The sequence below is a fragment of the Xenopus laevis genome, chromosome 5S (genome assembly GCF_017654675.1).
Source record: "Xenopus laevis strain J_2021 chromosome 5S, Xenopus_laevis_v10.1, whole genome shotgun sequence".
NCBI classification, from domain to species: Eukaryota; Metazoa; Chordata; class Amphibia; order Anura; family Pipidae; genus Xenopus; species Xenopus laevis.
The window spans coordinates 78055105-78067160 of NC_054380.1; the positions used below are offsets into that span (position 1 = coordinate 78055105).

Genomic DNA, 12056 nt, shown 5'->3' on the forward strand with positions numbered 1-12056 from the left:
GCTCTGCTATTCATCACGGAATACTTGAAATCAAGCACTAAGGCATTATATCCACCATTGAGTATTAAGCTGCTTCTACCTACAGAGAGGATGGCCCCAAATCTGCTAGCAGCAGGAGCTGCATCTCCCACCATGAGAGAAGTTCAGCAGCCCTGCTGCTTCTGAATATGCAGTGTGTCGATGATACGAAATCCAAGCAGTCACTTGGCACAATCAGTAGTAACGTCTGTATTAATCACCCCACTGTGCAGTCAGGAGAGAATCTGCTTTCTCCCACTTCTAAATTTACCTGTGCAGTAGTTCTGACATTTCACAAAATATGCAAAAAAGGGGGGACGGTGGTTGGCATATTTCTACCTGCTCAGAAGATAAGGAAGTTAACTGCTTCTTCCCTTGACATCACATCCCTCTATTTTTCCACCCCCAGCCCAGCTTCTCCCTGCCTTTACTTGTTCCTTCTCACCCAATCACAGCTACATCTGATTCTACCAGTCTTCAAACATAAACCAGTGTAATCTGGCTGCTGGTCCTTCAGATTCCTTAGCCCTTGCTTTTATAGCTCCAGGGATTTCCTTTATTCCTATATTATATATTTAACATTGAATATGGAATTTAATTATTGTAGCAAAAGAAAAATGTTTTAGTGCACACAAACAATTATATGTGCTGTATGTGATTTGATACAATAATTAACAGAAAACTGCAATTGAATTTTGTGTACCAACAGCACCAGTACCAGCTCCAAAAAACCTCCGGTTTTCTGATATAGCAGTAACAAGTTTTAGAGGTACTTGGGACCATGGTGCTCCAGATGTAGCTTTGTACAGGATATCTTGGGCACCAGTTGGAGCTCTAGAAAAGAAGAAAGAGGTATGTTTTACTGTTCATATTGTATGGAGATGAAACAAAGATTGTCAAAGGTAACTTTCTAAGCTGCCAATATTTCTTCCTAGACAATTGTGGACGGTGATATAAACACTTTGCTCTTTGAAGAACTGGAACCCGAAACAGAGTATGAGGTTTCCGTAACTGCCATTTATCCTGATGAATCAGAGAGTGAAGATCTGTTAGGGGTTGAACGCACATGTAAATATGAATTCATTTATAATAATACAATATGCAAACCTAATATTCTAACAGTATGGCAATACTAACTGAGTATTTTTATTTTTAATAGTGCCAGAAATAATTGCTACAACACCAGGTAAGTACATAAATAATGTGTTGTAGTCTAGATAATTGTTTTGGTGCATCAAATGGTGTGTTGTATATTGTTTTTTTTTTATTATTATTTATTTTTTTTTTTTAAGAAACCGCTCCCTGTCATTTCTGAGCTGATGTGTTTATAAGGTGCAAAATCCAGTATTTGTACTTAATTTTTTTATTTGTACTTGTATTTATTTATTTTTTTTCATTTTAGCCCTAAGAACTGGCCCTAGGAATCTACAGGTGTTTAATGCAACATCAAATAGTTTGACTGTAAGATGGGATCATGCTCTGGGCGATGTGCAAAAATACAATATCCATTATAAGCCTGTTTCTGCTGCTGGTCCTGAACAAATGGTAACTACTGATATTTTACAAACTTTACACATTAAAACATATGCCCATGTATATAATATAGTCACTGATACTGAAACACAGTTGGTTTTATATGACAAAGACAACCCATTCATTTGGTCAAATATTCAATATGGTCTATCAGTAAACTGTCAACTTTTTTCTTCATGCCTACTAAAAATCTAAAATTTAGTATACCGAACATGCACTGTCCCCTTATAGTCAAAAGTGACCCTTGACAAATGGCTCAGCAAATGGCATCACCTGCCCATGGGACAAGGTTAACTATTGTGGTTATTGTGGGGTAGGGTTGGGGATCAGTGATTTTTATCTTTCTCATCCTTTACAATGAACTAAGTGCTTAGGGGTTGTTCCCTTTTTTCTTTTTGTTAATTTGACAACCCCAAGAAGTATCAGAATATTGCAAATAAGACTGACACAGCTGCTGTGTTTATAGGCATCTGCCTACTCCCAAGGCAAAGCCAACCACTTTCATGAAAAATACTTACTACAAAATTAAATTTTTTTTATGTGTATATACTTTTTGAAAATGTTAAAACGTATAGCTTTTGCAACTATAAATATCACAAAATAACAGGCATTCAAGACTAAAGTAATAAAGTCCATGATTTTTGTAAATATATACAATACTGTATATATATATTGTTGCTTTCTGTCACAAAAGCCATTCCTTCTATGTGGAAAGTATAGAAGAAGGTGTGAAATGAAAACAATATCAACTATCCTTCTAAAAGATTATAGGACTAATTTACTTATGCAAGACTGTAGGACTAATTTATTTGCTTTTTGCAAAACACCCAAGTGGGTGGAGAATTGAGCATGCATTGCTAGAATTAAGATTTTTATCTAGGATAACTTAAGTAGTGATATTATAATGTTATAAAGGCTGAGATTGTGTGCTGGCAATCATTCTCCTTTATTAAAATTTGAGTGCCAACAATTTCTGGCCACTATTTTCCGGGTATGGAAAAATTCATAAGTGCTCCATGTTGGTCTGATTTGGTGTTTGATTTTCGTAACTTGTAACCCAAGATGAAAACATGTCCAGTGAAGTCCAAACCAAACCAAAAGGTAAAGGTGGAGGAAACTCAAAGTAAGCAATTGCGTTTCTGGCATTAGTACAGACGCACATTTGTTGGTTAAGCTAGCACTTTCTTTAGAGGACTAAAATTATGTTTACTAACTAAAAAGAAATTAGTGCTGTGTGGCAACTATTAAAACCAATTAAACCCTTAGATAATCAAGTTCTTTACAGATTTATATGATGCTGGATCTTTATACTAAACTAAAACATATTTATCATGATTAATGTTAAAGACCTTTAACAGAACATCAAGGGGCAAATTCATCAAGGGTCGAATATCGAGGGTTAATTAGTATTGAAAATCTTGAAAAATTTTGCGCAATACTGTGATCCAACGATCGAAGGAATAATCATTTGAACGATTCGAAGAATTTTAATCCAACGATCGAAGGATTATCCTTCGACCAAAAAAATGTAGCCAAGCCTATGGGGACCTTCCCCATAGGCTAACATTGGGTTTGGTAGTTTTAGGTGGCGAACTAGGGGGTCGAAGTTTTTTCTTAAAAATAGTCGAACGATTTTTAGTTCAAATCCTTTGATTCAAAGTCGTAGTCGAAGTAGCCCATTCGATGGTCGAAGTAGCCAAAAAAACACTTCGAAATTCAAAGTTTTTTTTCTTCTATTCCTTCACTCGAAGTTAATGAATTGGCCCCTTAATATTGGTGTTTGCAGAAACGCCCACTTCAAAGTTTTTCCAGCTGTTTCTAGTAAAAAGAAACCCATCTACAACAAATAAAGAAAGAATATTTTTAGTTCATGTAAAATAACAGTGGCAAAACTACAATGTATAAAGTTCCAGAATTGAATGGTTTTCATACTGATCATTATAAATCCAAAATGGGAATTTATCATGCAAGGTAACAAAAACAATTGAATTAGATAAAGTCATTATGAATCAACCTAATTCTGATCTAGGAACGTTTCTATTTGATCAGTATCAATAAGTATTTAAACAGGAAGCCGAAGAAATATAGATTTCACTCAGTATTTCCCAATTTGAATTTTGATAGATGTGTGTATGTGTGGTTCTAGGGAATCATGCCATTGTGTTGCTGCTTTTCAGCCATAGAATGATCTGTGTGAAAATAATCAAACTACGCCCTATTCATAATTTTTCAAAACAAATAAATAATGTTAAATAGATTTTCAAAAGACTATTTAATTAAAATGAAATCACCTCTCTGGACCTTGCAAAATTAATTATTTCTTGGGGGAGGCTGCAGAATTGAAAATTAAATGAAAAAATAATTGACATTTCATGTTCTTAGAATGGTATCAAAGTAGGAAATGTAATCAACATTATATTTGTATGATGTAATATACATTCTGACCACAATTCCATTTCTTCAAAAAATATACAGGTATGTTAAAATAGAATTAAATTTTGTCATAAAAGTTTATAAACCAGAGCCATAATGCATAATTGAATCTGTGCAAATTGATTCATAGAGACCAAATGTCCATGAATCCATGGGTGCATATTTCACTGGGAATTTCATTTTCAACTTGTGGGTTTTTATCTGCTCTGAATAATAAATACCAACATCCTGCCACAGTCAACAACTGTCAAAGGATTTGGGGATTTGTAGGTCAACAACAGCTGTGACGCCTAAGGCTACAGTATGTATACAGAGGCCCTCTCTGTTGTCTGTATTATCACTGTACAGATGGCAAGTGGATGACCAGAGAACCTTAACTTACTTTGTTGGATAGAGTAAAACATATAGAAGTTCTGCAGGTATAATGGCCAGCGTTAGATGGAACATGTTACTTTTTGTTAAGTGTTGCTTCTTTCCACAAGATTCCACAAACATTTTTAACAAATTCGATTCCTACAGTATTTCCCCTATAGTAGAAAACATCTCTACTATGTCTACTATTGAACTTTGATTAAATTATCTCATGCTCAATCCAGCCTAGCATTAGTGGTACCATTCAGTGCACCACACATGGAAAATTCATATTTAAAGAGGCCTATAAACCCTGGAATACAGATATTATAAAAGTAAGTTAAACTATTTTTGGCAGCCTAAAGCAACAATGAATAAGAACTCCATAAAATTAAAAGGCAAGAGGCACAGAACAACATTGGATGTGTCACTATACAATGTTATAAAGGTTTGCCTCAAGGTAACTTAATTTAGGCAGATGTTTTACTAAACAATCTTTGTTCAAAATCACAGGATAGTCCAGCTGTATTCTTTTTATTGAACTATTAGGGGCAGATTTATCAGGGGTCGAATTTCGAAGTAAAAAATACTTCGAAATTCAACCATCGAATTGAAATACTTCGAATTCGAATATCGAAGTCAAAGGATTTTTCCCAGAATTTGGCCATAAGACGATGGAAGTAAAATCGTGCGATCGAACGTTTTTAGCGTACGATCGGACGATTTTACTTCGATGTGTGAAGACTTAGAAAAATAGTCTAGAAGGTCCCTGTAGACTAACATAGCACTTCGGCAGGTTTAATTTGGGGAAGTATTGAAGTCAAATTTTTTTTAAATAGACAGTCATTCGATTATCGAATATTCGAATATTCAAACTATTTTACTTCAAATCGAATTTGAAGTAAATTCGAAGTTGTAGTATCCTATTTGATGGTCCAAGTATCCAAAAAATTACTTCAAATTTCGATTTTTTTTACTTCAAAAATCCCTCTAATTCAATTTGACCCTTGATAAATCTGCCCCTTAGTGTCTTTAAAATTGTTGACCAAGTATAAATGACACAAATGCATACATTTCCAATCACCTTCTGAACAGAATATGAATATAATTGTCTAAGGGAAAGAAAATATATTAAATATATATAGAGCTAACACATTACATTAATTCCTGTAAATTCCTGTAAATTCTAAAACACAATTTAAATATAACCATAAGTCTAATTATAATGGAACGTTTTAGTTACAGTATCAGATGAACACTTATACACTAATATCCTGCTCACAAATACAAATGACTCCATAAAATGACATCCCTATTGCTTCTTCTTAACTGTCAGCTCCTTCATCAACTCATTATATGTCTAATAAATGGGAGTTAATAGAAAATGGTAACACATACTTTGGAGAGTATCTTCTTTAATTGAAATTTGTATCTTTATAGACACTTTACCCTTTGTTCATTTTTGACAACCCTATATTTATTAGACTGTGCCATCTGGCTACATTCATTTTCAGGTGTGGAACATCTTCGCTTTTATCCTATATAGTCTTCAACTGACTTTCTCTTGAAGTAGTTTCCAGCTGCTAATAAAACATAATCACATTGTTTTTTTTTCTCCAAGTGTCTTAAGCTACAGAGGGTATGAAACAGAATATTGGCAAAAAGACAGAACTTTATTTTTACGCTTTCACAGATGGCTATTTCAGCAGGACAGTTGGCATATCTAAAGTTCAGGGTAAAAGGTTTATTTACTAACCTCTCCAGCTCTACACATAGGATTACAAGGGAAAGAAGTAATGTATAAAGAAATATTATACCATTTAACATATCACTTACAGAACAGCACTGCAAAACAGAATTTCCATTTGTGGTTATATAGCAGATAACATTAACATGTTATACAGAATAAAAAAAAAACTAAACAGCTTTTTGTCTACACCATTTGAAGGAGATAAGAAAACATTCACTTTTGTTCCTGCAGAGTGTACATGTCCTACTGGATGGTTATATAGCTTAAAGTCTCAATCCATGTGTCATATAATGAGTCCCACCATTTTTACTCTGCTGAACCCGGCATCCTCAGACATCAGCACAATATGCACAAAGTGTCTTCTCTTTGACATTCATGGCTGCAACATTGCTGTAACCCATTACATACAGAGCATGATATAGGCTTCCAAAAAACTGAAAGTATGAAAAATGGGCAATGTATTAATATTCAGAGGAGGACAATATCTTTCTATAGTGAGTTGGTGGGTCTTTTATGTCATAGAGCTGGTGTACCTACAGAGAACATACAATGCATTATTAACTGAGGGCTTTTATTAATAAACAAAACCATAATCCAAGATGCATCCAAAGTAATGTAAACATAAATAAGAATTGTAGTCAGGCAGGCAAAATTTAATTGGTGAATATTATTATTGTGTATTTTCATCAATTCGAATCCTATAATTCGGGTTGTGCTGTATCAAGTTTACAATAAATCTTAGCAAATATACTCAGTCTTGAGCCCTACACGTTGTACCTTAAATGTGACATTTTCCAACACTGGGAATTTTCAGCTCATACTCTAACAAATTACGTTGCAAACACAAAACTACTGCCTTCTGTTTAGTTACACTTACATTAGTGACTACATTGAGTGAGACACAGTTGCCTGGGTTGACGTCTTTATAAAGTTTATGACTACATATTTTCTGGTCATTAGACAAGTGTCACTGGAAAACAGAACAGTGTTGTGCTTCAGCGACTAAAGCCAGATACTCCATACAACATTGTTGTTTCGTCATGGTACATTGGAGACGAAGAAGGAGGAAATATCTCAGGGAGAGGAAAAACAAGTAAGATATTGGTGATCCTAAATATTTTAAATGTATTGAGTGATTTTTATTCATTAAGTATTTTAAGCACAATCCTGTCCAAGTGAAGTCCTGGCTGGAATCTAGCCTAAAAATTGTTATAATAGATCTAAAAACACTATTTACCTTTATGTAGGACATTTTCATGACATTCAGCCAATGACCATGTGCATGTAAAATATAACTGGACCATTGAAAAGCAGTTGGACAGCACTGTTCTACCAGATTTATTTTGCTCTATCCTTGGCTCAGCTGGACTTCAGAAGATAGAAATAAAATATGTAAAGGCCAAATAGCATTTCTTAATTTCTTAGTGGTTCCACTCAGGTGATGAAATTGTACAGTATTAACCAGCATGTATTGCTTTATTGCAGAGCCCCTAAATACAGTGAAGAATCTAAGAGTGTATGATCCAACAACAAGCACTTTAAATGTACATTGGGAAGCTGCAGAAGGAAATGTGCGACGATATAAAATTTACTATGTACCAACAGCTGGAGGATCAGAGGAAATGGTAATAAGTAAAACAATAGCATTTGCAGTAAAAATAATAACTGAAATGCTACAAACTTTTATTTCACAAGCATTTGTTTAAGATCTGGTTGAACCATTTGACAATGATTTCAGTTAAAAAAAAATTACTACATATACTGCACTCTGGCACAAAAGGTACAAAAAGGTACATATACTGCACTCTGGCACAAAAGGTACAAAAAGCGATTCATTTTATGTATGTGTGTACAGTTAGGTTCATAAATCTTTGGACAGAGAAAACTTTTTTCTAATTTTGGTTCTGTACATTACCACAATGAATTTTAAATAAAACAACTCAGAAGCAGTTGAACTGCAGACTTTCAGCTTTAACTCGGTGGGTTGAACAAAAAGATTGCATAAAAATGTGAGGAACTAAAGCCTTTTTTTAAAACAATCACTTCATTTCAGGGGCTCAAAAGTAATTGTACAAATTAAAAAACTGAAAATAAAATGTTCATTTCTAATACTTGGTTGAAAACCCTTTGCTGGCAATGACAGCCTGCCTCCAGACTGTTCACGTGACCTCTAGCCCCACATCCTGGCTATGGATTTTTTAACTCTCTCACAACATGGACATCAATTAAGGACATGTATCATTCAGGATCCAGTGAAAAATCTTCACTTCTTTTATTATTATGCATGAATAAAAGCTGTCAGCATTGGCACAGTGTACTTAACAAGCTCATGGGGCGTTTCGTGCCCCATCTCCAGGCACTTCCTCAGAGTATAATATAGCATTCACAACATGTAACTTTATAGATACCACTACACCCTCAAAAATCCTTAAAGGGATATTTAAAGGGATATATTTAAAGGTACATATCCTCTAATTTCAATAGTGTTGCTTTTAATTATAACTATTGCAACTATTTTTTAGTAATAAAAGATCTTAGCTATATCTAATCAGTATATATATATATATATATATATATATATATATATATATATACACACACACACACACACACACACACACACACACACGATTCCATATCCCATTGTTCAAAGATCTTTAATTTATAGCTATACCTCTATTTTTCTAAATAATACTTTATTTCCCAATCTTTATTCAGACCCACTGGTTTCTGTTTCTAGGATGAACATCCACCACACCTCTCTTTTATTTATCAGTTTCTCTATGTCTCCTTTCCTCTTTCCCAAATTAATCTGTTCTATACCTTGAAATGAGATGTATCTCTCATTACCATTATTACATTACATTACATTACATTAGATGATCCGCTATTGACGATGATACATCTTTTCTTCCCACACAGGCTATATGTTTTAAAATTCTGTCATTAATTCTGCGCATAGTTCTTCCAACATATTGGCACCAACATTTACAGGTAGCTAAATAGATTACGTTCTTAGTTCGGCAATTCACATACGATCTACATTTATATTCTGTACCTGTTGCTGTGTTTTAAAATTTTTGTTGATACATTAATAAAATCACATGCTTTACAAATCCTTGCTCCACATGTATATGTGCCAAATTGTTTTAACCAGCTTGATGGGTTTTGTTGTTTATCTGGAAGCACACTCGGAGATACATAACTTGCAATGATCTATTTTTTCTATAAGTAACCATGGTTTTCTAACTTCCATTAACGTGTCCAATCTTATCAAATCCCAATGTTTCATAATTATTTTCTTAATATCTCTTGCTTCACAGCTATAATCTGTCACAAAATAAACATTACTGTATTTTCTTTTTCTCCCTTTTATCTTCTTAGATCTATTATCTTCTGTTACCTGTCTCAACAGATTTCCTCACTACACACTGCACGTCCATATGCCCTCTGCAGTGTCTCAAACTATAGCCCCTTGCTGCCAATCTGTCCCATAAATCCATTGCCCCCCTCTGGACGGCATCCCAAGTTGTACAAACCCTCCTTAGCCTGAGGAATTGTCCAGTCGGGATACCCTCCAGCAGCAGTTCTGGATGACAGCTAGTTCTGGGTACCAGAGAATTCCTACTAATAGGTTTCCGAGATACATCAGTCAAGATCCCATTTTCTTGTTAAAACAATATATCCAAAAATTCTACACTTCCTTTACTGATCCTATAAGTAAATTTTATATCATATTCATTATTATTGCAATATACCACAAATTCCTGTATCTGTCCCATACTACCTCTCCAAATCATTATCAGATCATCGATAAACCTGTAGTATTAAACTATACAGCCTCTCAGGATCGATCCCTCTCCAAAGATATGACACCTCTCCATCCATCCGATAAAGAGTTTTGCTTATGAGGGCACAAACTGTGCCCCCATTATTGTGCCTCACCTCTGGAGATAGAACAGCCCTCCAACCATAAAATAATAATGACCAAGAAGGTATTCCACCGATTCCAAAATAAATTCATTCTGTTTGGTAGAATACAGTTTAGAATCATCTAGCCAAAATGTTAATGCCTGTATCACTAAATGATGCACAATTGATGAATACAATGCTGTGACATCCAAAGTAACCCAAAATAAATTATCCTCCCATCTTACATCCTGAAGTTTGTTAATAACATCTCCACTGATGGCAATTTACTCACAATAGGTTGGAGAAATTTATCTACGTATTCTGCCAAACCTTCATTGAGGCACCCTATACCGGCTATAATAGCTCTACCTTTGGGATTATCAAGTGTCTTGTGTACTTTGGGCAGTGTATGAAAAATCAGAATTTTAGAACTGTCACACCATATATATTCAAATTCATTAGCATTCAAAACTCCTATTGCCTTTTAATATTCCAAAATTCTTTTCAATTTAGACTGAAATGCCTTAGTAGGATCTTCTTCCAGGATTCTATATTGTTTCTCATCATTAAGTTGTATCATTATATCTCTCTCGTAATACTCTCTATCTAATACTACAATTGACCCCCCTTGTCTGATTTATGTACAACTATTTTTATCATTATCCTTAAGGGTTCTTAAAGCATCAAATTCTTTCTTAATCAAATTTTTCTCCTAATTAAACTTCTTTTCTTTTTTAAATAGATTTTTCAAATCTTTATACACAAGGATATAGAACCTATCCAAAAATGGGCCATTCTGTCCTATAGGATAAAATGACAATTTGACCTTTAGATCAGTATGGACTATATTCTCTTCCGCTTTAATATATATATTTTCACTTCTCTCTAATTCTGCAATTGCTTCCATAGCATCCTGTGTAGCAAAATTCTCAATACAATCACCACTATTCTGTACTTCTCCTCGACTCTCCAATGTAGTGTTCTGCTTTATTCTATTGCATTCAATATTCCTTTAAAATCTTTTAAGTGACAAAGATCTCATAAACGTATTTAACCCTTTCCCTGCCAGCCGTTTTGTCCTAGATGTGAACATCTACTGCCTAGCAGTTTTTTTTTTTTAATAGATATTTTGCACTCTTTCACTTTAAGGGCCTTTCCTGGGGCAGTCTTTTAGTTTACCCAGGAGAACAATATATTGTTTTTTTCAGGACAACCTGAACTTTCAAAATATGCAAGAATTTTGATGTAATTCTACTTCTGTAAAAAAATATAGGCTTCTAAGTGCCTAATAAAATGAAAAAAATCATGTTTCACAACGAACAATCACATATATCAGAAACATCATTTATTTTATGTACAAGAACACAGCAGATTTGGAAAGGTCTGTGTCTCCTGAACGCGGCAATACCAAATATATATCGTTTTATGGAGATTTCTCACTTGTATGGATCAAAATCTACAAGCAGTACACTACCAAAGTTCCAAAGCACCGTTCCCCAAACGGCATACTTCTGATTTCAAGGCCAAACATTCCACTAACAGTAGGTTTACCCCAGAAAACTACCCATTATTAGAAAGAACAGATTCTGGTGAATCAATAATGTTTTATAGAAATTATAGTAACTTATAGGTATCAAGAGAAATCACCCCAAATATGAAAGCCTGGGGTCCTCTGAACAGTTTGATGCCCAATATGTATAGGTGTACCCAAACACGTGGCATATAGGGGCCCCAAAAGAGAGACCCCCATGTGGTCTGTCATTTCAGGTACTGCAAAATCAACACATTTACATAGTTCTCGGGGGCTGCAAAAGTAGAAAAAACTAAGTTCACCCCAGAAAAGTACACATTCCCACGAATCTAAATTGGGTATGCATGTCTTTGTACTCCAGAGTACCAAGCCGCAAACCATTCCTAAATTTGGTGATTTTGGTGACATTTCCAAAAATTTACCTCAAAGTATCTACCCTGTAGACCCTCCTAACAGCAAAGACCCCCCAAAACAATATGTTTTTGGAAAGTATACATTCTGACGAATCCAACAAAGATAAAGACGTCT

The 12056-nt window shown here is 34.5% G+C and overlaps 1 protein-coding gene across 3 annotated transcripts in view; it reads left to right on the forward strand.

Moving 5' to 3' along the window:
• Positions 1-12056, forward strand: part of col12a1.S (collagen, type XII, alpha 1 S homeolog) — a 140343-nt gene that overhangs the window by 66075 nt on the left and 62212 nt on the right. For all 3 annotated transcript variants that reach the window (XM_041564671.1, XM_041564672.1, XM_041564673.1), the window contains 6 exons: positions 728-870; positions 954-1086; positions 1178-1204; positions 1421-1563; positions 7046-7178; positions 7571-7710. In XM_041564671.1, the coding sequence (XP_041420605.1) occupies positions 728-870; positions 954-1086; positions 1178-1204; positions 1421-1563; positions 7046-7178; positions 7571-7710 (719 nt within the window). The remainder of the gene's footprint in view (positions 1-727; positions 871-953; positions 1087-1177; positions 1205-1420; positions 1564-7045; positions 7179-7570; positions 7711-12056) is intronic.